The sequence below is a fragment of the Perca fluviatilis genome, chromosome 11 (genome assembly GCF_010015445.1).
Source record: "Perca fluviatilis chromosome 11, GENO_Pfluv_1.0, whole genome shotgun sequence".
In the NCBI taxonomy this organism is placed as follows: domain Eukaryota; kingdom Metazoa; phylum Chordata; class Actinopteri; order Perciformes; family Percidae; genus Perca; species Perca fluviatilis.
Window position 1 is genome coordinate 15,929,160 of NC_053122.1, and position 27,815 is coordinate 15,956,974.

Here is a 27,815-nt window from a genome sequence, read left to right on the forward strand (position 1 = left end):
GAGGTTTTACCAGCGTCTGGTTCAAAAGTACTTTAGCAGACTTTTGCTATGAACAAACAAAAACGAGTCACTGAAACCGCAAATAGACTCGGTTTCAAACGCTGGTTGATTTTGAGTTGTCACCCTCCAAGTTTTATGATCAAACAGACACAGAGCTATGACAACAGTGACCTGTCCCACGGAGATGTTGAGATTAATACTAATCTGAAACTTGTCAGCCATTGATTTCAAACAGCACAAATCTGGTCCAAATCATGTATTCAATGGGTGTTTTCCTGTTCTCACAAAATTGGGTTGAGACACTTTCAGCTAAAGCCTTGGTGACAAAGTGGCCGGCAGGAAGACAAGAAGAGGAGCTAAGGGTTAAATATCTGGAGGACGAGGCAGAGCCCGGCTGGGGACGTTTATAAGAGACGACTGGGAGCATGTGGCCATTGGGGGTAGTTGACCTCTGTGACAATGGTAGGCAGAGGTGTGTGTGTGTGTGTGTGTGTGTGTGTGTGTGTGTGTGTGTGTGTGTGTGTGTGTGTGTGTGTGTGTGTGTGTGTGTGTGTGTGTGTGTGTGTGTGTGTGTGTGTGTGTGTGTGTGTGTGTGTGTGTGTGTGTGTGTGTGTGTGTTTGCATGTATATATGTCGGTGTACGTGCAAGCTCCTTGGGTAAGGAAGAGCAAAGGGAGATGGATCGACTGTGACAGGAAGCCAGGTCAGCACCGCCAGCAGAGAGAGGAGCATACAGTATGTCAAGGGGGAAGAGAGACATTAGAACAGAAGTAAGCAACATAAAGTCAGAGAAAAGAGGTATTTATATGATCAGAAGTAAAACCACAAGTTAGGGCACAGAGCATCTTGCAGACACTTTAGCAGACACTTCAGTGGCAATTTCGAGCGGTGTGCCACGCCAAGGATAGCACTTCCTCCATCTTGTCTCCACTACTATCAAATTTGTTAGTTATTTTTTGTTATTAAGGGACTGTTCGTTATTTATTTAAGGGGCCACTGGAGGAGTTTTGGGACCTTTAGCCAAAAAAAAGACATGACCCTCCTCTTGCCAGTAAAAAAAATGTCTATGACCCTCCAAAACGATTTGGAAAAAAGGCATGACCCTCCCCCAACAATTTATCGATACCTTCTGTACCGGTTTGCGCTTGGCAAAAATATACAGATTACCATCGTTTTTTTTACAGCCATGACATACGTGATTAAACCTCTGCTTTCTGATCTGACGCATCCCACTCCTCTGTTAAGGTGTGGTGGCCGTTTCAGTAGATTTACTCACTAACGTTGTTGTGGAAACACAGTAAGCATGGAAACTAAATGCACACTTCCTGCATTACTGCATTACTTCAAATACTAAGTTACTCCTCTAGTAAACTAGCATTCAAATGAAATAAATCAAAATATTGAGACCATTCAGCAAAGCACTCTGGGTAACATTCAACACACAAACTGGTTGCTATGGACTCGTCACTAGGCTTCCTCCACTTCGCTGTTTAAACAAAGTAGAATAAACGTATAAAAGTCCAAATCTACACAAAAACCTCAATCAATTAGTAAGCTGACAACTGTGGCATTTAGGAAACATTTATTGCAACCTTGGCACGGTAAGATGTCCAGAACAGTCATTTTCATTTTTTGCGTCCTGCTGCTCCCATCGTCAGCCAGGAAATACTTTTTTTTTACTAAAGCAGTATATAAAATCAGATGTGTTACCTACCACCATTTAGTTGTTTTGTGTTATTTAAGATATTTATAAAATATCTGAGCATGCCAGACGTAATTATTCCACTCATAGTCGTCATGAGTCATTGTGTACCCTACACTTTTTTGAAAACCTCGAGCTCAATTTAGTTAAAAAAAAAAAAAAGTCCATAACACATAATTCTTGAGCGACAGATGCCAAGAAATCCACAACAATCTCTATCACCACAGGGCACACACACACACACACACACACACACACACACACACACACACACACACACACACACACACACACACACACACACACACACACACACACACACACACACACACACACACACACACACACACACACACACACACACACACACACGCCTGTCGGGACATTCTGCTTAACGTGAAAAAAACTTAACGTGGTTTAATGTACCTCAACAACGATCAATGATCACCAAATTTATCATGGCCATATCTTGTAATGAACACTTAAGCCTGTCAAAAGAACTAAACCGAAATCCAACGATTATAAGTTATCTCACATTAGCGTTTTCTTCTTCATTGTCAAAAAAAATCGAACCAGAAATGTGGTGATGGTTGATCATTGTTTAGGTACATTAAACCACGTTAAGCTTTTTCACGTTATGACTTATAAAGCCTATGAGAACCATGGGGAGTCAACCCACAGCCGTTCCGCTGCCCTGCTGAAAATGTGAAGCAGAAACGCGTCAGATGTCAGATAACGTCCATAATAATTGGACTTTGGGTTCGATTTTTTGACAGTTTTCAGTGGTTATGAGGAGCAATATGAGAGAGAAATTTGGTAATCATTGATCATTGTTTACGTACATTAAACCACCTTTTTATTCATTAGTAAGCTACAGGACAGTGTCTTTCAAACAAGACCTGCGGAAAAGAAAAAAAAAAAAAATTAATGCGTCATTGTACCCAGCACTTCTGGAAATGTACTTCGAAATGCGTCTCTGTCCCCAGCACATTTCAAACCAAACTGAGCCCATGATTCCACTCATTTTTTAAACAATGCAATTATCCGTTTCAGCCACCAGGGGGGCAGCTCCCCCTGCCCCACAGCAACTCATGGGTCAGACCCATCTGGTAGCGGGGGCCGAGACTAAGAGCTACATGGAAAAATATGCACCAAACAAGCCACTTTTTTTATAAAATATAGCCTGGCCGCTTTATTTTTCTTTAGTAAACAAACTTATTTTGATAAGGATCCCTTAAATTTGGTAATTAAAGAATTGTGATCGATATAGACAGATACAATTCACCCAAAAGATCTATGTGATTCTTCACTATTTTTGACCTGAGTGTTGGCTGCCTTTTTTGCTGATCTTTGACATTTTTGTACTGAGCCGGTCAATGCTACAATTAACTGACAACATAAGTTATACGAGTTATAGTACTCAAGCGCGCGCGCACACACACACACACACACACACACACACAACAGCACAGTCTCTTTTTCCTTTCTCTCAACTTTTCCGCCGTGTGTCATGCGTATCCGCTCGCGGTGTGAAACGCATGTCCGTGCTATTGTCGCACATGTAGGGAACCTTGTGAATTAACCTGCAACATGTCAGCTGTTTGCAATATGCAACACCTGCAAGGAAAAAGTAGGGCGTGGAGGGACAACACTAAAAACCAAAATCAAAATTTTTTTAGTTGGATATTGGATGTGAAAAGAAGGAAATGGTTCTAACATTGCACTTTAGATGTGTGTGAATTTCCCACACCAGGAGTAATTTATATAGTGATCCATTATCAGCATGCCAGAAAAAACTGAAATCGGAATCGGCTAAAATTGGTATCAGGTGGCCTAACTCGAAGAAAATCGGAATCGGCCAAGAAAGTTGAAATCGGTGCATCTCTATAAAAAAAAATTAAAAATACGCAACATAAGACAACACTTGCAAATAAACCACAGCACGCAACATTAAGACAACACGTGCAAATAAACTACAGCACGCACTAATAAGACAACACGTGCAAATAGCCCACACCACAACGGAAGTGTTTCCAGGGGACACTTAAGTGATGCACACATGCCTCAACCATTGGCTTTCCGGTACATAGACAGACCAACAACAGGACAATTTTAACAATTTTCGCCATTTTATTCATCACTAAATTCACTTCTGAATACGTTTTAGGCGAGAAATTAACTCTTTAGATTAAGAATATAGGCAGTCTTGCGAAAATTGTTGCCGAATAGTGACGCGACAGCCAGCTATCGCTAGCTCGTCGCCGCTAGCTCGTCACTCAGACAGTCCTGCTCAGAGACCCTGCTCTAAGCTGGAGGTCTCTCAGACCGGTCTCGTAAATAAAAGGCTTTCATTTCGCCGTTGATGGATTATTTGTTTAAATATCACAACACATGTCCATTTTAAGATTAACCTGTGGTTAGCTTCATTTTCGGAGTTAAACTCCACAAGCGCTTACAGGCTTAACAACCTCGCTGGCCGGCCGTCACTCACACACACTCTCTCACACACACACACACACACACACACACACACACACACACACACACACACACACACACACACAATAAAATACTGAGCACCCTACGTGTGCCAGACTACCAGTAGGCTACATTCATTTAAAATTAAACATTGCAGTTGGTGCTGAGTGGAGCGTCTGTCATAGTGTGATTGGTTATGTTGGTGGCATTGATTCTTAATTTCCCACGAAGCTGATCGCGGTTATGTGCCGGTTTAACTTTTCATCTCCAATCCTATCTGTATTAGTGAGAAGAGGCCGGAAAAACCGGAAAGCCAATGGTTGAGGCACGTGTGCATCACTTAAAAGTGTCCCCTGGAAACACTTCCGTTGTGGTGTGGGCTATTTGCACATGTTGTCTTATTAGTGCGTGCTGTGGTTTATTTGCACGTGTTGTCTTATTAGTGCGTGCTGTAGTTTATTTGCACGTGTTGGCTTATTGTTGCGTGCTGTGGTTTATTTTAGAGCTGTAATCGGGCCTTAAAAGTACGGCCCGAAAAGGCCCGAGCCCGACAGAGTTCGGCCCAAGCCCGACAAGTACATTTTGATTGACAGCTTTTTAAAAGCCCGAACCCGTTTACAGCCCGACTGTACAAAAGGCCGTCTATCAGCAGTCATTAGAGTGTCGGATGATAGCGCGGACACGCGCTTCACACCGCGAGCGGGCACACGCACCACTCGGCGGAAAATGGAGAGAAAGAAAAGAGACTGAGCCGCACGCACACAGCTCCTTTGTCTTTCGTAAAAAATGAGTCATTTATACATGTTTTAACATCATTTATTCATGACTAATGGAGGCTATAGGCCACTTGGAAGTTGGAACAAAGAAACAGGCTCCGTTGCTTATTGTTGCGTGCTGTGGTTTATTTGCACGTGTTGTCTTATTGTTGCGTGCTGTAGTTTATTTGCACGTGTTGTCTTATTGTTGAGTGCTGTGGTTTATTTGCACGTGTTGTCTTATTAGTGCGTGCTGTAGTTTATTTGCACGTGTTGTCTTATTGTTGCGTGCTGTGGTTTATTTGCACGTGTTGTCTTATTAGTGCGTGCTGTAGTTTATTTGCACTTTATTTCTACTTTAACTATCAAATTTGGATAGCCTTGGATAGAAATCAAGACCACGAAAAATGGAAACAAGTCTGCTCTCTGTAGGAGTTATCCACTTCCACACTATGAAAAGAATGCAGCTTATTTAGAAGAAGAAACATGAGGGAGGCAGAGGAAAAACATATTAGGCACAGAAATGAGAGCGAGGAGCAGAAAGGGGGCGAGTGTTTGCTGACCTTCACCAACGGAACCATTCACATCCCACTGCCAAGCACAGGGACTTAGACTCAAGCAGCCTGCCTCCATTACACAGGCTTTGTGTTGCGTATTCAATTCACAAGTAAAATCAATTAACGAATACCCATGTGATTGATTGGAGGTAATTAACATGGCCATGCAGGATGCTAATGGTCATTGAGGGAGGTGTGAAGCGCCCTGCCAAACACTAGCACTCCAAGGTCAAAACTGCAACATATGTATGTTGTGCGGAGCTGGATGAACAGCAGCCATTGTGCACTGCCAGGACACTCCACTGTACAAGAACAGTGCCTGGACCTTTAGGCCCCCAGCAAGAGCTGGGACAGTCAAAGTGGTGGGTGTATTGTTATCTCATAAAGCATGTTTTGCTTTTCGAGACAATATTCTTTTTAATTGTTGAGCACAAGCAACATAGCAAAGCTAATTCAGAGGAAAAGCTTGTTGGAGTGGGTTTGCCCTGTGATCCACACAATTCTAACATCCATCTTTGAAAGGTGTCAGTGTTGCAGGCTCAGCAAAGGAAGAGGGATTTGGCCAGGGATGGAAAGGAGGCAAAGCATTCATTTTCAGTGTTTCCATTTTCAATTCTCTGAAGCCATATGGTGTGGCATCAAGCTGGCAAAAGAACAAATAACAATTTGACGCCAGGGACCAGGACTCACAGCAGCGAGGCAGGAAAAAATGTAGAATACACAAGAGACTGGAGAAAAAGGAGCTCCTTCTAGTTATTTTCAGAGCTGAACATATTGTGATTACGTGTTGGCAATGTGATGTGATGTGTGAGGTTGGGAAGAGAAGGTGGCAGGAAGAGGGGACTCACCCTGTCACCACTAGCGAGACAAACGGTAACAGGGCATTAATCAACTCCTCACGAACACACTCCCACATACACAATATGACGGGAAGTTTGTACACAGACGCCATACAACACAGGCTTATGTATTCGATGTCAGTCACTCTGATGACTTTTCTATTTACAAGCCGTCACCTGGTCTACTGGCAAATGGAAAAATGGTTTTCTTAGAAGATAAACACAGTGAGACGATTTGTTTTTGTTGGGAGGCAAAACTAAAATCATTCAGACCACTTGGGAATATTTTATACATCAAATCTTATGAGATTCAATCAAATCTAGTTCTTCAGATAAGTGCATTTGATCAGCCACAACAAAAGACGCTGCTGCCACAGTGGCAGGAAAACAAAGATATCTCAGAGAGCACTGTGCACAATATGACAGCTAATCATAAAGAGGAGAGCTGTCAATAGGCGTTATGGACATTGGTCATTCTGCTGCAGTGCAGATGGATTATGGTGAAGGGAGAGAGAGATGACTCAGTCTGTCAGGATCCTATCCTCAACCCAGCAGGAGTGCAAGCCGATAATCGAAATCTCTGACAGGGGTCGTCGGGTCGATGAGCGTGTTTGTGCTTTGTTCGTGTGGGTGCATTTAAAAAGTGGAGGGGAAACAGGAAAACATGCATAAAGATGAAGAGACAAAAGCGAGAGCCAAGATATGAAGCCAAGTAGCAGCCGGCAGAGACTTAGGGCCCTATTTTAACGATCTGAAACGCAAGTATCAAACATGAAACGCAAGTAGCTTTGTGGGCGGATCTCGGGCGCTGCTGCTATTATACCGGCGGGATAAATGACTCTTAATCTAAAATGGGTTGGTCTGAAGTAGCTACGTGTGGTTTGGGCGTAACGTGCAATAAACCAATCAGAGCGTCATCTCACATTCCATTTAAGAGCAGGTGCGCTTGTTCCATGGCGGATTGCTATTATAACGTCGGATTTGCCTGGCGCACGCCAGCGGGAGCTGTCTAGGATGCGGCAAAGTAATAAATGCCAGTCTTGACCGGGGACCGAGGATTGCTGCAGCCATGGAGCGTGGGCCTCCCAACACACCACCGGCTCCTGTTGTGCCCCTTCCTCCTCCCCCCACTCCATCTCCGTACACCCGCTCCACCAGGAGCGCAACGTCCAATCCCACCGTAGTTCAACATCACGTCTCCTTAAGTCCTCTAATATTTCCTCATTTATGTCATCAACACATCCATGATTCATGGAAATGTTGTGTAAAACACAACAAGCCACAAACAATGCTGGGACTTTTTGAGGACTGTACTGTAAAGTGCCACCTGATCTGTCCAAACACCTGAAGCGCAGTAATATTTTTTCCTTGTATGTATGGTTTGCAAAAATGGGAACTGCTGCGTCCGTGTATATGAGATACGATACGATACAACTTTATTGTCAGCCAAAGGCTGAAATTCTTTGTACATCCCTGGGTAGCTCGTTCAAAAACATCCAAACATAAAAGAAAAGCAAAGTGTATGCGCGTTGTGCGTTCACTACATTATGGCCAAGTATGCGCTCCTAAAATAGCATCTGAATAACGCGCCGCTGACTTTAGACCAGCGCCACTGACTTTAGACCAGGTTTTTCCTGGTCTGTAGCGGAACTGTTTTCTGAAACTGCAAAATAGCACCAGGGAACGTTTGCACCTGAACACGCCTGCTCTTTTCGCTGAACCGCCCCCGGGAGTGCAAATACATTCCCTAATTTACCGACGTGTGTCTGTGGAGGGAAAAGTCAGCTGTGCATCAGGTGCAAAATAGGAATGATACATGCGTCAGTGTACAAAGGCAATTGCGCTGTGTGCAAGATAGGGCCCTTAATGGCATTTGTGTGTGAGCATGCAAGCTTCCAATAGTGTGATTGCTTCTGTGTATTGAAAATTACAGACACAGTTTATGGGGCAGTGGGCAGCAGATCTGAAACCGGCCTGATTTACCAGGCTTCTGGGGCAGTCCTCAGCGATCGAGAGCGCCACTGGGTGTGGAGACCCCTCCTGTTTCCCATCACAATACTCAATAAGCATCTGACAGGGCTCAGGCCTGTGGTAAGCTTCATTTCTCTGGGCCAACTGACTGTGACTCCTTTGTTCACACCAAAATGGATGTCTGCCAGTGATGTTTCCAGCAGAAGGACTTTTCTGGTTTTTATCTATTTATTTATTTTTACCACTTACTCAGTTCAGCTGGATCTGACCTTTTGTATCAACACTAGAGCTGTAATCGGGCTTTAAAAGTACGGCCCAAAAAGGCCCGAGCCCGACAGAGTTTGGCCCGAGCCCAACAAGTACATTTTGATTGACAGCTTTTTAAAAGCCCGAACCCGTTTACAGCCCGACTGTACAAAAGGCCGTCTATCAGCAGTCATTAGAGTGTCGGAGAATAGCGCTTCACACCGCGAGCGGTGTCCCGTTGGGTTCGGGCAAAGATCTTCAGCTCTAGTTTAGTATCCGTCATAGTGATAGAGACGAACATCATTGTCAAATCAAACGTCAGCAACTCCAACTCTGCTGTAGTCACTGCAATATGAACCAGGAGCATTTCAAAACAGATCTATTTTTTTTGCAGTTTCATAATTTGATGCCTCTGTGTCTGCTGTGCGGAAATTACTACCAAGTGGAAATAACACTTCTCTGACACAGTCTCACACTCTTATTGAAAGGATAATACATTGGATAATACTGTGTAGATGGTCATGTTAAGTATGGGTTTCTCAGAGGCAGCTGAACCCCAAATGTAAGCACTACTAATGTCTGCTTTTGCCTGTAGCAAAGTTAATGTGACTTCTTTACTTTTCTGAGGCACCAGTTGAAAGGGAAGTATAGAAATAGTAGTTTTAATAGGTTCTTAAAGGAAATCTTACAAGAGTGATACAGAAAGACCCAAGACTGTCTATTTTAAATGCAGAGCACACCTTCTAAAAGGTGGAATGAGGAGAAATAGGTGTTCATTTGTGAAGGTCGGCCCAACTGAAAGCCGCAATTCATTTGGGAATGAGGTGAATGCACAATTCACCGCAATCCTGGCTATCCATTCTGCTGAATTTCACGGTGGCCCCTCCACACTGACACCACAGGCACTTGTATTCCACACTTAGAGCTGTCACCATGGAAACAACCCAAAGACATGATCTGTTGGTGGATGTTGCTCATAACTTTGTTTTTTTTGTGTCCACATTGAGGGTGGGCACACTTAACAAAAATAAATAAAATTGATGTTAAAAATGTCAGGGTCATATCAACGTGGGCCTGTTCATGTGGTTTTGAGTGTCCCCAAAGGACCCTGGTGTTTGTGGGGGTCTCTTACCTGATGGATAATCTCAGACACTGGCAGCTGGTCCACATACGAGTATGTCACTTTTTGCGGCTTTTCATTCATGGGACTGAAAGACAAAACACACACAAAACAGCTCTCTTTTAGCATTTACCTGAAGTACGTAAAAATTGCACTGTGGAAACATTACGTTTCATAGTTTGTTAGTTATAGACAGTTTAATAAAATATTTATATATCCTTCTTATTCCACGCATGTTTCTTCCTTGTCAAAACCCTGAAATACCCAAAATGCAACTTGACCACCACTGTTTGGTCAGTTAATGCAGCCTTGAGCCTCAAGCAGGTCTGGTAAGCTCACGTCTTTCTAACTCCACACCCCCAGAATTTTACATTTCCAAACTTGTAGTCTTCAGCCCCAACTGACACTGGCTTAAGTGACATCACTTAAAGGAAATTGATCAGACTTCAAGCAGCTCCCTCTGGAGCCACAGAACTCCAACTTGTTTCAGATATTTAGTGGTACTCCCCAATGCCGTAAACAAACTTTGATGTGTAAAATGAGTGGAGTTTCCCTTTAAGTTCTACAGTTTATCAGTTGGGTAAAAGATTTTGCTAAACACAACAACAAATCTTTTAGGAAAAAAACTAAAATGGGGGTTTGGGAGTCCTCCCCCAGGAAGTTTTGAGCGTTAAAGACTTAATTTCCCGCATTCTAATACATTTTTAAATTCATGGTGAAAACGTCTGAATTTATTTCAAGAAAAATACAAAATTCTGCAGGTAACAACTCAAAATTGTATATATAATGGAATATAATGCAGTATTCACATCCGACTATAATTGACCACAAAGTCCAGTTACTTTGATTAGTATGAACAGGGTATAACAGTACCTTTTTTCCCCCAAGGAGCACATTTTGCTCCTAAGTTGAAAAATGTAGGAGTGACTTACATAAGCTAACTGCTATTACTGTTGTAGTTTATTTGTACAATGATACAATAGTGTATATTAAATGTAATGTTTTCTAATTTTAAATATTGATCAAAAGTGATGTTGAATAGCATAGGCCTACAGTAGTGTAACAGACCGCCCCTATGGCCTGCATATGAACAGCGGATTGATTGCATATCTAACCATCATAGTGTGAAATACAGTTTAACTGCTGCTGTTACGTTAACGAGGCTCAGCATAGAGATGGAGCAGGAGGCGGACGTCTCTGCAGCTTGTTCAGTACAGTGGTGCCGCTAAAGCACTCAAAACTTTGCTTTTCATGCGTACCAATGTACGGCTTGCAACAGGAGTTAAAAAAAAAAGTGTACCATAAGAGGGGGGAAAGCATTTTACGCTACTACGAGATGGTTTTACAGGTTATAACTATCTTAAGCGCAGCCCGCCGTGAAAGGACAAAACTCTGCTCAGTTTTCAAAATAAAAGATGAACTCTTGTGGACCTTTCATATATTTAGAAAAGCAGCTGACTCTAAAATATCTGTGAATTGTGAGTTAGGAATAAAGCCGGTTTTGTATGGCAGGGCACCTCTAAAAAAGCATTAATGATTCGGACCCTCTCCAAAATGTAATGGGTTCTTACTTACTTACCCATGCTCCACCCATCTTAGTTTCATGAAAATCGGCCCAGTAGTTTTTCCGTAATCCCGCTGACAGACAAACCAAAAGACCAACCCCAAAACCTAACCTCCTTGTGGAAGGTAATCAAAGGTGCAATGCAGAAAAAATGTCCCATTCTGGCTAGAACTAATTTGCTCTGAGGCACAAAATAAAGGATTTTAGGAAGATTCTGGCTCCCCTTTATTGCTTTTTTTGAAGAAGTCCATAACTATTTGAATAATAATAAGTCTATGATAACTCTTTATCAGACAGTTCTTTGATGTTTGGTCTAGAGAGGCTACTATCTTTATATGCCAAAAAAAAAAAGCAGGGGAGAAGGAAACAGTTCAAACACTTGCCAAACCTATTACAACTATTTGGATCTATTAATATGCCACAATTGCCATGGACAGTTTTTAGATGCTTGTATGTTTCCATGTACTTCTCTGGGAGACAGTTTGTTTCCAACATCACAGTCAGACATACAGAGTCAAGAAGAAGAGTCTCAGCTAAGGTCACAGTCGAGTGGAGGTTTGACTGAGTGGCTGTCTATGGCTAATCAAAGAAAGTTCAGGCCAGACAGCTGCTGACAAAGTGGGCCACCTACCTCAGTGAGCCACCACTTGCTGTGTGAAGCAACCTGTCCTCCTTTTTCTCTTCTTTCTTCCCTCTGAGTTACTTTTGCTCAAATTCTTTCTCTCCGGCTTCTGCTCTCATGCCCTACCTTCTTTATTTTCCTGTCATTATCCCTTTCTTTTCAACTTCATTTCTCTGCACGTTTCTCTTCTCACCATGTCTGTGCGGTAGGGCGGAAGTTGCTCTGACAGGCAGGAACCGAGACAGAAGAAAATTGACCGGGCTTGCTGGCAGTGAGACAATCTCCTGCTGAGCCCTCTATGAGCTCTGAGCTCTTTCAGCCACTGGAAATATGTCACTGAGAGCACCAACGTCTCACTGCTATTTCCCCCCATTTTCACTTAGCACAAGAGATGAACTCAAATTCAATTCAAACCACTTTCCACTTTATTTTCCATAAAAAGAGATACTTTTGGAGAGGATTTTTCAATCCACTTAGCTGATTCTAATGGATGTGACTGACCCTCCCCACCTCCAACTCCGGTATCACTGCTGTCTCCCGCTGCCATCTTTAGGTCAAACTAATTTCCTTTTAACATCTGCTCTAATAACAACCAAAGTAGTTTTTGTAAATTCTATCCAGCACTGCAGGTCACAAATTACCTTAAATGTAACTTTATTACTCAAATGGGAGCTTTAATTTGATGATTGATAGTATCCTTGGAGATTTGTGATGCAGAGTTTTGGTCAACAAGCACCTATGGCTGGAAGTGAGTAGCTACACAATGTCATTACTATGTTAAGCCCATGTATAATGAAGAGGATTGAGGGGTTCCATTAAAATGTCCTCTCCAGCAAGAGCAATTCACTTAATGGAAGAGCTTGTTCTGAGGAAAAACAGCCGTTTAGAAATGGGTGAGACGAGAACCTGATCAGACAGAGCGTGTTTTAGCAGCCTGGGGCGGCTTTTCTTGCAATTGTTTTCAGTGAGATTTTGCTCGCTGCCATTGCATTGCTGAGCGCCTCTCGTGTTTTTGTTCAGGAGTGCCTTGAAACGTCTCAAATTGAAAAAACTTCAACTCAGAGCGAAAAGAAAACTCCTGACGTCTTTTAACTTTACAGCAAAATAACGGTCAGCCGAGGGCCAGTGATTCAATAGTTGCCTAGCAAGACTAGAAAAAGACCCAACTGGTCAGATCGAGGCGTCTTCAACAAAAAAGGCAGTGCCCCTGCAAACGTGCTCTGTCTGATCGCGGCCTTGGAAAGGATGAGAGCGAGCAAGAGAATGAAAAAGAGACTTACACACTTGAACACACACACATACCCATCTTCTTTAAATATAATGCTCCACTTGTTTGAGTGGCCGGATGAGCTGACAAAAGTGGATTAAAGCAGCACTATATGTAATAACCGCTCGTTTCAGAGGACATCTGTGTGATTTTCTCTCTGGGAACACGCAGAGCATACTACAACCCATTTTCAGGTCTTATAAAAAGCTATTATTTAATTTGACCAGTGGTGTCTGGACAGAGGTCTCACAACGATCCTTTAAGTGATTGCTTTTTTGTGATGATCCTGATCTGTTGGCAAAGGGTTTAACCAAGCTCAGGCCTGATTTTATAGACAAAATCCCAATTCATATGAGATTTATTTCTTGGTAGGACGAGGTGGGATGATTACGGTTAGTAGGGCTGCAACTAACGATTACTGATAATCCACCGATTATTTTCCCAATTAAACGGATAGTGAAAAAGATTAAGTGAAAAATGCACATTATAATTAGAGCCTAAAGTGACAAATTGAAATTGCTGGTCTAAAACCCAAAGCAATTCAGTTTGCTTTCATATATGATAAAGAAAAGCAGCAAGTCCTCACATTTAAGAAACTGAAACCAGCAATTGGCATTTTTTCTTGAATCATAAACCATCATCATTTTTTGTATTTTTAACCTTTATTTATTCAGGGAAGGTTCACTGAGAGGCAGCCTCTCTTTTGCAGGAACGCCCTGATCACATTCACACAGTTACACCTGGAAGCTGCCCAGTACAACCACAGCCTGATCTGCTGGCCACTGAGCAGCTCCACTGGAGCGGTTGGGTTTAATGGCCTTGCTCAAGGGCACCTCAGTGGTGGTAATGAGGGAGGGACAAGTGCTGTTCTTTCACTTTCCCCACCCAGATTTTATCCTGTCGGTCTGGGGATTGAATCGACGACCTCCCCGGTCACAAGCTCTAACCTTTAGGCCACCACTGCCTTTACTCAAAACAGACAAAAAAATAGTTTTCTGTGAATTGATTGATCGATTAGCACCTGTGATGTTTCAATCCATACTCCCGTAATAAATAAAGTCCCAATTACCTACTATATTCCTGGTCTTTCCCATAATTTAAGTCCAGAGACACTTTGTGTGCATAAAGCTGCATTTTCTGTTACTGAATGTCATCAGCTCTGCCACAGTTTTTAGTTTTCAACCTGAATGATGGCAGCTTGTTGACAACAACGTGCAGTCAACTCATATCACAAGGGGGAAAAAAACATTACGAGAGCAAGACCTTGCAATATTATCAAATGAGCTCTTTTTGTTCCTGCCATGGCTAATCTACTTTTGTATAGCCTTCATTTATTTTGTATTACTTTATTTAACATAAATCGTAGAAGGTGCAATATGTAGCTAAAAAATAATCGCGAATTTAATCGTAATCGCAATATCTGGCAGAAAAATCGCAATTTGCAATCATTCTTACATTCTTATTACAATACATAATAACACTGAATTACATTATTTGATAGGCATCCTGGTGATGAAAGTCAAGGTTTTCCCACAGAATATCCTTTATACCAAATTTTCTTCTCAATTTGCCAGCAAATATTCTATCACCCACCGCCCCATGTAATACTAATCTCGTCCAGAACTTAATGCTAACGACATACTGTAGTGTGACAAACAAAATGACAGAAAGTGTCATTAGCCTCCCTAATGTCTTTGAACTTTCAAAATAGTGTTTTCTATTGTTCCTAAAACTAGAAATATGTTACTAGTGCTTTGCTGCATCAGTAATCTTGGCTCCATTAAACACCAAATAAATCAGGGGATTGCTGGTTCTTGCATCAGAATTGAAGATAAAACGTTTCTCTAGGACCGAATTAGGGAAACAGCCAGCTCAATGACGCTGGTGATGTGTTTCTGTGTTGCATGGGGGATCAGCAGACCTAATGTGTTGGCCCTAATCAATAATAAAGTAATGGGGAAGTTGTGTGCAATGACTAACTAGCCTAAGGCCAGAACAGCTAATGACTAAAATCGGTATGGCAATTGCCTGTAATTACTAATTAGCAGCTAACCACATTAGAATCTTTCACTATAACACCTCCCAGTGGTTCAATTAAATCCCATCCTAATGAAATTAATAGACGTGGCAGGAGAATAATCAGGAATAAAGTTTTAATTTCCATCACATCTGTTTGTAGAGCACCTCAATCTATTCCTTACTCGCAGCCTAACGAGTCAATATATGGAGAACTGTTTAAATTTTGGTGCATTAGCTGTGGGTTTCCTAAAACTCCAGGTGATTGTCCATATTATGGGATTAGTGTGTCTGAGAACTAATATGAGAAAGCAAACAATATGTTACAGGTAGAGAGGATGCTGAGCAGATGATGTTTAAGACTTTGACAGCTCTCTACAGACATCTAGTGGCCAAATGTACTGTATTTATCACAGCATGGATCAACCTGATGCAATGAGAGAATGTACTAAATTCTATTTGGATACATTTTGTCCAGTTCATCACAGGGTGGCGCCACAGGTAACCCATCAGAAGCACTGCTGCTTACTCAATTATGAAGAGTTACTGAATTATAGCCTGAAGCCAGACAATGAGAATGTCCAATTATGATCTTCACTTTGCTGTGAAATAGAACATTAAGTGCTGGTACTGATTATAATAACTATGTAACCTAAGTTAGCTATATTATTACCTTAAGCAATCATGTCATTGGTCAGTCTTAAAAATCAGGTCTTAAATCACCTACAGGGTAGTCAGCAACATCCACTATGAGGTTTACTCTCCCAGAGACCGAACACCCAACACATTATTAGTAGAGAAATCAATTTCACTAATGAGAGATGTTCTAAATAGAAATCGAAGTCTAGTAAGTTGGGAACCAAACGTTAAACAAATTTGGCCTGCAGCCTTTCAATCAAAACAAAGACAAGCTGAACTCAATTAAGGTTTTTAATGTGCTTATGGGGGAATGTCTCTGTAAATTATAGAGCGTGGTCTAGACCTGCTCTATATTAAGTGTCCTGAGATAACTTCTGTTATGATTCAACACTATGAATAAAATAAAAAATTGAATTTGTCAAGTCTTGTTGAGAGTGGCAGATTGTTCCAGATGGCCATCAATGAAAAGGTCTATCTGCCGATTTGTTTTTTTTTCTGGTCATATTATAACATCTGTCATGTAAGAAAATGATAGTTGAGTGAAAACATTACACTAATGACAGAAAACAAACTCAGCTTACTTCTGCTCAGCCTCCTTGATGGGGTCGGTCAAGTTGATGGTTTCCATGGTGATCTCGACTTTGCGCACACTACCAAAGAAATCTGTGATGAGGGCACTTCCTGGGTCCCTCAGGAAAAGGTCAGTACGGTGGCCTGGTGTGGACACACACTGACTCTTGGGACATACTTTGAACTGGGGGAAGCAGACAAAACACATGCAGTGTGTTCGAAATATGTAACTCAGTGCAACAGAAAGCACACTAACAACCAAAGTTGGGGACTTTATTCCCATTACAGCCACCCACTCAAGAAACCTAAATAAAACATTTTAAGTATATAAATACTGTAAATACCTACTCATGGTGTCGTCAGGAGGTATAGCAATAATTACATGGTGCAAGTCACCTTTGCCAGGGGAGTGGGGATTTTAATAAGCAGACAGTGTTAAAGGGTTTGTGTCTCCTACTTCTCATATCATAGATAGGAGCCAGCTGCATTAAACATGGCTAGAGCTGCAGAGGGAGATGTTAAAATACACAAAAGTGTGTGGAGAAGACCAAGGAGCATGACATTTGTGCATTTCATCATCAATTATAATTCTTTTAGTGCCTGGTGTGTAACCACTGGTTGGGTTAATCCTCTTAAGTGTGCGATTCATCAGTGTGTTGTCGGACAGGGCTCTCCATTTGAAAAGAAAAAGAAAATCATTAAACCAAGGTGAATGTTATCTCTATCAGCCAAACAGGACTTGAAAAACACACGAATGGTGGAGTATTTTGCTGGAAGGTGGAGGCAATTTCTGTTTCATTAAAAGGGCAAGCCTTTGCAGACTGGAAAAAAAAAAGAAATAAATAAAGAACTTGGTGGGCTTCTCTGGGAAATCCATAGCATCGATCCTTAATTCCACAAAAGCTCAAGAACAAAGAGTGCATCTTGAGAAAGAGGAACATTGGAAAGAATAATAAGGATTAGTCAGAGCACATTGATTGTGCGAGTAAGGATTTGAGGTGTTTTGATTGTAACTGAGGTTGGGGGTAGGTGGTGATGGGGATGAAGAGTGGTCCCTGCGGCCGATGTATCTCTGCAGGAGTGTAAAAGATGAAAAGGGAGGTGCTGCTGAGATCGAGCCATGGCCAGGAGCAGCATGTACTCACCATCACCCCCACCATCATGTGTCAAAGGGCAACAACCATAACACAGTATCAGACATTCTGCTTCAAGTTCAGAGTCCTGTGTGACTTTCATCTGGCTCCTTTAAGACCAGAAATGATAGAACACCAGACAGAGAAGGAGGGCAGGACAGACACTGTCTCACTGTTGTACAAAACCCCAAATGCTTTCACAGGACCTGAGTCAGCCTTCCACAGTCCATAACCACAAAAAATAGATCCTACATTAATTGTTGTATCAACCAACGATTATTTTATAATATTTATAATCTAATTAGTTTTTTGGGCTAACAATTAATCCTTGTTGAAAATAAGGCCCATTCCAATTTCTCAGAACCCAAATTGAGGTCTTGTGTAGTCTGACCAAAATCAAATTATTTCCAAGTTAGAGCCAAGTAAGTACTTGCTGTGGTATACAACCTAAAGAAGAATCAAATCCTCAAAATGAAGAAGCTGAATCCAATGAATTTTAGGCACTTCTGCTTAAATAACTAATACAATTAAGTTTAGTCTATTATGGTTAATTGTGGTCTATAAATTTAGTTTACTAAATCGACTAATCGTTTAATCAAATAGTTGTTTCAGCACCTTTGTATTCTCACTCTCACACACTTTAAGTAAATACTAAGTTACATAAAGAAAACACAAATGTATACAAAACTATGCGTTTATGTAGAACAGACATCTGCTAAAGTGTGTACATGCAAGCTCACATGACATAAAGTAGTGCACAAACACTTATATACATCTTATTGGTGTATATGCAGAGCTGACATCTATAGAAGTGAGCATGGTTCACTAGTGCTGAATCTATTAATCAATCAAATTATCACACATTATGTATTAAGCTAAAATGTAAAAATGTTTATTATTGATAGAACTTAAATACTTTTGGTTTTAGATCATCAACTCTGGGAACTGTAATGGCCATTTTTCACTATTTTCTAACATTTTAGAGACTTAAACGATTAATCTATTAATAGAAAAAACTGAACTGATAATGACAAAAAAACATGAGTTGCTGCTCATGTTCTCTTATTGGTTAAAATGCATGCACACCCTCACCAGGTCATTCATGTTGGCTTTGCTTGCAGGGTGGATGTCTTCCAGGAACTCCAGCAGGTAGAAGGTGTAACGGTCCATCAAATGGACTCCTATAGCCAAATCTGGCTGGTGCTAGAAATATAAGAATGACAATATTCAATAGCCAACAGCAGTTAATCAGCATAGGTGCTTTGAAAAGTATTAGAATCAAAACATATCATCTGAAGCTAGCTAATTTAGCTAATGCTAGTTTCATTACTTGGTTGAAAACATTTACCCAAGTGACTTTTTAAAATTTCAGACTGGGTTGTTTTTAAAAACAAGAACCCTGTATGTGCACTTGATAGCTACAGACATACATTGTATTGTGCCAAAAGACTGATGCTAAGAAATGATCCATGTAGAAGATATGGAAATAGAGGAGCAGCATTGTCTCATATTGCAGACAGTGTAGAGCTAGATGGTGCTGGTATTTTTAGTATGCTATGAAAAAAACCACTTGTTATTTACTTATAGTACATAGTGTACTGCTGTTAGGCTGCTCAGCTTATTATACGAGTATTTTAACTTTTCAAGAGAAAATGACTTTGGGATGGAGACTAATAAACGTAACGCTATCTTGGGTAACGTTGACTAGGGCAGCTTAAATGTAAACTCCCCCAAATCCAACATACACTTATTATATCAAAATTGCAGAAATTTGACACTTTGGATTGTATTTTGGGGTGAGTATGTATGAACATAGTCCTCAAGCCTAGTCTTCAGCTGCAATGTGCTATCAAGCCAAACGTCTTATTAGAAAACCTGACGAACTGATTGATGAACAAACGGATTTTAACGTAATCTCCTCCGTATCAGGGCGGGTAACTCACCGACAGGGAGTCCTCTCCAACTTGACTGCTGGCCAAAGCCATGAGGTTTGGAGAGTAGAACCTCTCATACATGGAAGCGCCCTGACAGGTGTCAATGATGAAGAGCAGCTCATTGTACCTGGAATACACACACACACACACACACACACACACACACACACACACACACACACACACACACACACACACACACACACACACACACACACACACACACACACACACACACACACACACACACACACACACACACACACACACACACACACACACACACACACACACACACACACACACACACACACACACCCCTGATTGGAGAATACACAGCTGGCATATCACTAGTCCATTTGCTCCAATAAAAACTGGGCTAACACTAACCTTCTAATCATCTTTCATACTGCAGTTGCCATGGTGACCAAGAAAAACTAACAGCTTCATTCAGTCCCTTTAACACCCACACACAGTTTCTCCCTTCCTCAGTCGCTCCTTCCTTTTCCTCCCTTCTTCTTCTATTAAATAGAGAATTCCAATTAAGTTATTTCCCTTGTTTATGCAAACGTGATAAGACTTTCATATCCAGTTGACTGAACTGAACTGACCAAGTCTCTATGGTGACTTTAATTTGGCAGTTCAAGCCTGCAATTATCACATCAGCATCAAAAGCTGTCGTCACAAAGCTTTTATCCAGCAGCCTAGGGCATGACTGCAACCCAGACACTCTCTATTGATAGGTTTGGAGGACAATAGAGGCGCTGGTAGCAGAAAGCAACTTTTGCTCATTTAGTGTCTCGCAATGCACATATTAAACACCGCAGCACCTTAAAAAGCAACAGATTCCATTTATAAACAGCGAAAGGTTCTCCTTCCTTAGAGGTTTTGTTAATGTATGTATAACAGTCCCCTTGCTGTTATAGTGTTATATGATGTGTTTCTTTAGTTTATTAGGTCTTGCAACTACGGAAAGTTTCAACGGCACACACACTGACAGAATTCTGTTGCACTGTCAAGGCCATATAGCACTAGTGGGTCAGTTCTGCTGTGGCTTCACTGTTGGGTGTAGTTACAGGTGCAACAGTACACACTTCTGACCACATCCAAGTCCTTGGGTGTTTAGAGATACAACTCTAAACTAAGAAATATGTAGTATGAATTATTTACCAAGAAGTACATTAGAACCTAAATACATTGACTGCTACATTGAATGTTACATACCAACTACTAAAGGACTTAGTAGGAGAAACACAGTATTTAATGTTTCTTCACAAGGACCTTTTCCAGCTTATTTTTATGTTACTTTCCAGTTTATTTACCTTCTTTTCTGCCACATCTGCTCAAAAGCATCGGCCAGTTCCACATTACTTATCTCCTCAGAGTCCTGGAACTTCAGAAAGCCATTTCCGCCATGGCCTGTTAAACAAACACATATTATAAATAATTGATTCATCGCTGAATCATAATGCAAAAATATGATATTGAATGGAAAATAACAACATGAAAAGGGCTGGCGGCAGTGTGAGCACTGTGTGGGAGGAAACAAATAAAACATAGACGTGTGTCTACATTCAGCCACAGATAAATAAAATAAAGAAATGGTTTGACAAAATCTGACTCTTTCAACTTCAACTTCTCTTTAAAATACATCGAAAGAGAGTGTAAAAACACACCACTCGCATGATGCTATGTACTTATTGTGAATATGTGTTAAATCAATTTGCAGCATCCTCATTGTGATAGCCTATTTCAGCCTTTTGCATTTTGATTGTGGTGAAACATAAAAAACATTATAATACTGTCAATTTCTTTAAATTTTACCTACTGGGCCAACTAAATTATTTTGTGGATAATTCACCTACATGAACTGTAGCCATTATGAGTATCTTTGCATCCACTCTCTGAGAAATGTAAAGAGTCTTTAACTAAAGCAGAGTTGTAGACACTGTAGGAAAAGTGGGTACGCACCAGTGCTTCAGTTATAAAAAAGCTTCTATCACTGAGCATGGCACATTAATTAAATATGAAGAGTGTAAGTGGAGTATTTGAAGCGGGATTTGTCCTTTAATTACCTGTTAGATATATGAGAATGTTGCTTCGGTCATCAGAGAGGAGGCGTTTTGAGCGTGGAGTGCTGGGTGGCAGTCTGCCAGTCAAAACACGCAGGAAGTTCTCCACCGTCACCTGAAATGTGAGTAGTATATATATGGCAATTATTTTCATAACCTAACATGGATTGGAAGTGATAAATTATTTAATGTGCATCTTACAATTTAATGCACATAGACAGAGGATTATTAAAACAGTGAGGACTATTATAAAATAAAAAAAATAAAAAAGGGAACATGATTTCACCAGTCAAAACTTCTACCAATCAAAACACATTTCACAAACTAAACGTTTCATCTGCATCAGCCGGGTCAGTATACAGCAACTGCTCTACTTATCTTTTAATTAAACTGTGATAATCAATTACTTATTATATTATTTTCTTCTTTTTTCCCTTTATCAGCTTTTCTTGCACATGATTACCTTTTGACAGCAAACATGGATCGGTGGTGCAGTGTTCATATTTAAAAGACCAGTACAAAGCAAAGCAAATAATCAAAAACAAACTGTGATAAAGAGTGGATACGCCACTGGGGCTCTGTTTTGTTGTAACAAACAAAACACTTGGGTGCTCCTCTATTTGAGAATGCAAATGTTATCAAATCATTTCCTGTTCAACAGACGAACACTGGACAAACAATGTTGACCATAGCCCCCTCCAATTCCCTAATGCACCTGTATTATATCTGCCTACAAGTGATGTTATATAGTACTTAGTTTTTATAAGCAGGTAAAATACTAGATGGGATACATCCACCTTGCAGTTGGCAAGATATGCAAGTAACACATTTCAGATTTTAACTGAGTAAAGTATCCATGTCCCTTTACCAATGTCTTTAATAACTGTACCTAAGGTTTAAAAGAAGATATGATGGTTCAAACGATCGCCAATGGAGTAAGAATTTGTTTTGCTTCCAATTTAAGAAATGTATTTTGAGGTTGTTTTTTCTTTTATCCTTGTGGAGCAGTCTGTCTTTTTCAGCCTTCAAGATATTGACATGTAGAAATTGTAGAAATGTACTGATTTAAACAGACTGTAAAGAGAACTTGACTTGGTGAGGAAGAGATGTTTACAGTTGTGTGTGTGTGTGTGTGTGTGTGTGTGTGTGTGTGTGTGTGTGTGTGTGTGTGTGTGTGTGTGTGTGTGTGTGTAACTGTCTGACTACAATGTGAACTGACTTCATATCCTCGGTAGTCCACCTCCACGTCATCACCGTACACATTCAGCTCCATGTTCTTGTGGCTGAACACTGTGGCAGGTTTGGGGTTTCTGTGGTTACAAGCCATGTCATCAGCCAGCATGAGAACTATGTGGCTGGAAAAAGAGAAAATGACAGAGACCATTCTAAATAATTACATTAGAAAAAAAGAGAAAGGACAAATGCTGTACTCATGTTGTCAAACACATGCTACATGTTCAGTGTAAGGTTGTTAATTACCATTAGCGTGATGATCATCATTTTGCAGACAAAGCAACTTTTCACACAGAGGTAGAAATTTAGAGTTCAGTGTCTTACTCAAGGCCACTTCTACATGTGGACAGGAGTAGGGCTGGGCAATATATCGATATTATATTGATATCGTGATATGAGACTAGATATTGTCTTAGATTTTGGATATCGTGATATGACATAAGTGTTGTCTTTTACTGTTTTTAAAGGCTGCATTACAGTAAAGGGATGTACTTTTCTGAACTAAGCAGACTGTTCTAGCCGTTCTATTATTTGCCTTTTCCCCACAGACATTATGTCCACATTACTGATGATTATTTATCTAAAATCTGAATGTGAAGATATTTTGTTAGAGCACCAATTGTCAACCCTAGAATATTGCCGCAATATCGATATCGAGGTATTTGGTCAAGAATATTGTGATATCTGATTTTCTCCCTATCGCCCAGCCCTAGACAGGAGGAGCCAAAAATTGGACCACAAACCCTATAAATTAAGGGCCGACCTACCAGAGCTACAGGCACCAGTTAATGAGGGGAAGCATTAATTTACTTTCCTGATATAAAGTACCTACTTGGTGCGTCATCTTATCATAATATAATGTGCAGAATAATTTGATTGACTTTGCCACAGTGGTATTGGTCACTAATTAACTATGTTAACTATGAATGACAGTGCATGTAAAAAAAATTGATAAAAAACAGCAGTGTTTGACGATCTTGTGCTTTAAAAGCAATGACAATTAATATTTTTCATTAGAAGCACCTGATTGCTGCTTCTTTTAGCTTTATTCTAGCCAGGTAGAAAAGGCCTCTGAAGCAGCATTTATGATAGGCATGGTGCACAGAAATACACCACATTGACTGAGACCGAAGACGTTTTTTTAGAGCTAATAGCTGGGAACCACATCAGGCTGGGAGAGCGGCCTAAATTTGACTAATTTAATGACAGGACAAACTTTTCTTAAAACATATTTGTACTTAGCTGAGGACACCCTAAGAGAAATCCCTGGTATCCCCATGATTTGTTTCTCACTCCTTTTCCTGTTAATCTCTACAGCTCCACTCTGTTTAAGGCAGAGTAGCCCAAAATGTTTTATTGATTTGTTTTTGTTCTACACCTCAGGATGTGTGTGAGTGTGTTCACAGAATTATAAATTATTATCCCCCTCTACTGTAAAAACTACACTCAAATAACAACAAACCTACAGTCAGAGGACTACTTGAAAATCAGGCACATAGAAAATTGCAATTGCAGTGCGTGCATGTTCTAATGTTTAGCAACCTCCAACATATCTGAAGTGGGAGACCATTTCGATGAGAAAAGGCTTACATCTGCTCCTAAACATCAACACCTTATGACTATACATTTCCAATGCCTGTGTGTACCTCTAGATTATTATCCCAATTGAATATCTAAAGATGACACAATAGGACATAAATGTTATCACCGTTACCTGTCAGGAATGCCCAGCCTCTTAACACTTCTGTAGACGGACAGAGTATTGGCCACATGACGGTAGTTGAACCAGAATCTCGATGTACACACCTGTGTATCAAACACAAAGCCGGTTTATAAGGCACAAACATGTTTCTGCTGCTCCCATCATTAATGCAGAAAATCAATTAACATGTATCCAGCTAAAGATGTAAGGTTAACGTTTAAATCAATGAATGTTTACCAGAACAGCCCAGTTGTTAGTATGACCACTGCTGAAGAACTGCCCTGCGTTCTCCTGCGAAACAAGTGGAGGAAAATGATTAATTGTATGTATTTGTAGGTCTTTTTTTTAAATCTAGTTTCGGCTCGTACAAGCAATCAGACGCATCACCAAAACAGCTAGCATGACAGCAAAGAAGGCTAACATGGTAACGTCATTTCAGGTATTCAACATAAAACAAACTAATTGGCGGAGTATTCATTGCTGCATGTGAAATATACACTCACCTCAACGTTAATGCTTTTCGCTGATAAGAATGAGGAAAATAAGCTGAAAAAAGTGAGTATTTTCATTGTGCAACACTCATTGACATATATAAAAGGCAACACTATGCATCAAGGAAGTGAAAACCGGCGGCTCCGCCCAGCAAGTGCTTCCGGTAGGAGACATTTCAAAATAAAAGCTTCGGTATGGTAAACGTAGATGGATCATTAAAATGCACTTGTAGAAAAAGTGCATGCGAAGGTCTCAGAAAGATGCTCTACCTCAGGATTACATGCCAAGAAATTTACAAATATGTCACATATACTGTAGATCATAAGACATTTCCTATTCTATTTCTATTTTCTAACGTAAAATAAAATGGAATATGGGTCTCTGGAAAATATTTCCTTTTTGTCGACTGTTTTACATGCTCGTACCAATAATATATCCTGCCCATATACGGTATAGCATGCCAAATCTTTTGAGCGGAAAAAATAAAAACATAAATAACAGATACACCTGCAGTATGCAAAACACAAACACATTGCATACATGTTAGTTGTAAGTGAAAGAACGAAAAATAAGTAAATAAATTAAAATGCAAAACTCTGTAAAGCACTTTAGAGCATAAGTATTGTACATAAGAAGATCATTTTTGTTGATCTCATCCCCATACACCTTTCGGTACAAATGCTTATGTACTTAATGGCTCACTGAAAACAAAACATATATTGTTTTCTTGTGACCTGAAATATGATGTTTTTGTGTGTGAAAAATGTGTGAAAATATTCTATATTGTATTTTAATGAACCTAATCTTGGCGGATCATGTGGTTAACAGGTGGTGCAGCTTGTGTGTGTGGCTTATCATTACATGGACAGATTTTTTGCAAGAGTGAAGCTAATGTCAAGAGAACCAAGATTGTAATAACAGTGAGTTCATATGAGTTGCGAGAGGCACTGAATTGGATATCATGGGGAAATGATTTTAGGGACTTGCAAATTGGATTTCACTGTTATTTGATTTTTATAGCAAATGTGTTCATATTCCTGCATGGTCTTCATCCAGTCCCCTTTAGAGTCACGTCTTCTTCCAGTTTTTTGGTTATGGTTTTGTGTCTGAACTGTTCCTACCAAAGTTCATAGCCACATTCTATTTATTGTGGTATTACAGTGATGTGTGTGCTGTAGTAGTTTCTTTAAATATTTTTTTGCATTATGTGGCAATTCATTTTTAAGTATAAGCCACTCAAGTGTTTAGATGACTGCATGTCTAATTAAGTGAATCATTATTTGTATATGGCAGATGAAAAAAAGCAGATTAGACATCAAGTGATGCTGACAGCTTCATATTCAAATGCCCTCTCCAGCTAATTGGTAATAAGAAGTGACATTTAGATCACAGGCAGCAGATGTCAAAATGCATGTCATGTTACTGCTGAAGAAACCTAAGTGTCTGGGAGCCCTGGCTGCAGTACAAGGTGAAGCTATGAAAAAACATGTCTTTCATGTAACAAGCAGAAGGTCTACTAGAAAAGCTGCATCAAAATCAGTTTTGACACACCGCAGAGCGCCAGTACAGGTCTGCTTACCACTTCAATCCTCTGGACGTCTATTGCTACACACATAGCTCATCACAGTAATGCCCTTATCCAAATGCATCACATTAGAAAATGAAAATGCATGAAAAGCTCTCCAACAAAACAGTTCTGGGTCGCATAAATCTTCATTGTTTTATTTTAAAATTTTCATTAGATTAGCATTTTCCATTTTGTCCTCAGCAGTGACTGATTTCTCTACTTTCTCTCAAAGCCAGAAACAAGAGAATTAAGTCTCAAACTTGTGATGTCATCAAGTATAAAGTCTGGAGCTGCTCCATAGACAATGAATGGAAGACTGATTTGGTTTTCTTTTGATGAGCTTTATTCTGTTGTGTTGTGCGCAGTTATGAAAAAGAAAATGTACGCATATACTCAGCATCAACATCCCCCTGGATGTTCTCAGTGTCCCCTATAACATCTTGGCAATGTATTGTCTATGGAGCAGTTCCACACTTTATACTTGATGACATTACATATTTGAGTTTTAGCACTCTGGTTTTAGGATTTGTGAGAGAGCTTTCATGTTAACTAATATTTTGGGCTGTCTTAGACAGTCAACATGTAGCCTATTGATTTCGAAAATGGGCGTGGTTCCCCTTTAAAAGTCCCTACTAGAGGATCATAACTCACATATTTATAATAATTCCTTGTTCTCTGAGTTACTGTTACTACAATATCACCACCAAGTTTCCATGCTGACTATATCCTTGTGAAAAACGCCATTACGAGGCGGTACGTGCGCTATTTGGCACAGCGCGCGACCTCTGTGCCAGCGTCAAGGCGCACATGATGCGTGCTGGAAGCAGAGCCTGTAGGAGGGAGGAAGGACGAGCCGCGCATCCGCATCACCGAGAAGGGTGGCGTTGTGGCATCGCCTGCAGGAATCCAGTTGTAAAGTCCTCACACGGGGCAAAAATGCGCTGAGGGGAACTGTCTGGAGCTCTGTTGGTAACCAAATTATACCTTACGGCACTGAGACATCTAAAGAAGAAGAAGAAGAAGAAGAAGAAGAAGAAGAAGAAAGCACGCTACGGACAAGTTGTGATTTCAGAGGAAATCCGACTGGAGATGAATACCAACGATGCCAAGGAGTATCTCGCACGGCGGGAGATACCTCAACTATTTGAGGTGAGAGATGGTTTGTGGGGATGAGATACGTGCCGATTTGACAGTGTGATCTTTAAACAAAGATTCATGTTACTCATCGATGCCTGTCAGAGTGGCGGCAAAGATACATCTTGTTATGGCTGATGGACTTGCGAACATGCGCCTACTTCTTGATTAAAGTAGTAGTTTAAATGAGAAACACGACTGA

The 27,815-nt window shown here is 40.5% G+C and overlaps 2 protein-coding genes across 4 annotated transcripts in view; one reads left to right on the top strand and one right to left on the bottom strand.

Moving 5' to 3' along the window:
• pigk (phosphatidylinositol glycan anchor biosynthesis, class K) overlaps positions 1-25,080 on the bottom strand; it is a 30,538-nt gene extending 5,458 nt beyond the window's left edge. Inside the window, exons 1-10 of one of the 2 annotated variants that reach the window (XM_039815030.1) lie at positions 24,924-25,080; positions 24,658-24,711; positions 24,433-24,524; positions 22,705-22,840; positions 21,489-21,600; positions 20,736-20,832; positions 19,423-19,540; positions 18,572-18,682; positions 16,358-16,530; positions 9,681-9,756 (exon numbers count right to left, since the gene is read on the bottom strand). In XM_039815030.1, the coding sequence (XP_039670964.1) occupies positions 9,681-9,756; positions 16,358-16,530; positions 18,572-18,682; positions 19,423-19,540; positions 20,736-20,832; positions 21,489-21,600; positions 22,705-22,840; positions 24,433-24,524; positions 24,658-24,711; positions 24,924-24,989 (1,035 nt within the window). In that variant the 5' untranslated portion in view covers positions 24,990-25,080. Of the gene's footprint in view, positions 1-9,680; positions 9,757-16,357; positions 16,531-16,550; positions 17,419-18,571; positions 18,683-19,422; positions 19,541-20,735; positions 20,833-21,488; positions 21,601-22,704; positions 22,841-24,432; positions 24,525-24,657; positions 24,712-24,923 lie in introns of those variants that run through there. The other variant, XM_039815031.1, reaches the window with a different exon arrangement.
• Positions 25,081-27,199: 2,119 nt separating this feature from the next.
• The window catches only part of ak5 (adenylate kinase 5), a 75,482-nt gene continuing 74,866 nt past the window's right edge, over positions 27,200-27,815 (top strand). Inside the window, exon 1 of one of the 2 annotated variants that reach the window (XM_039815029.1) lies at positions 27,200-27,628. In XM_039815029.1, coding sequence (XP_039670963.1) covers positions 27,569-27,628 — 60 coding nt within the window. In that variant the 5' untranslated portion in view covers positions 27,200-27,568. The remainder of the gene's footprint in view (positions 27,629-27,815) is intronic. The other variant, XM_039815028.1, reaches the window with a different exon arrangement.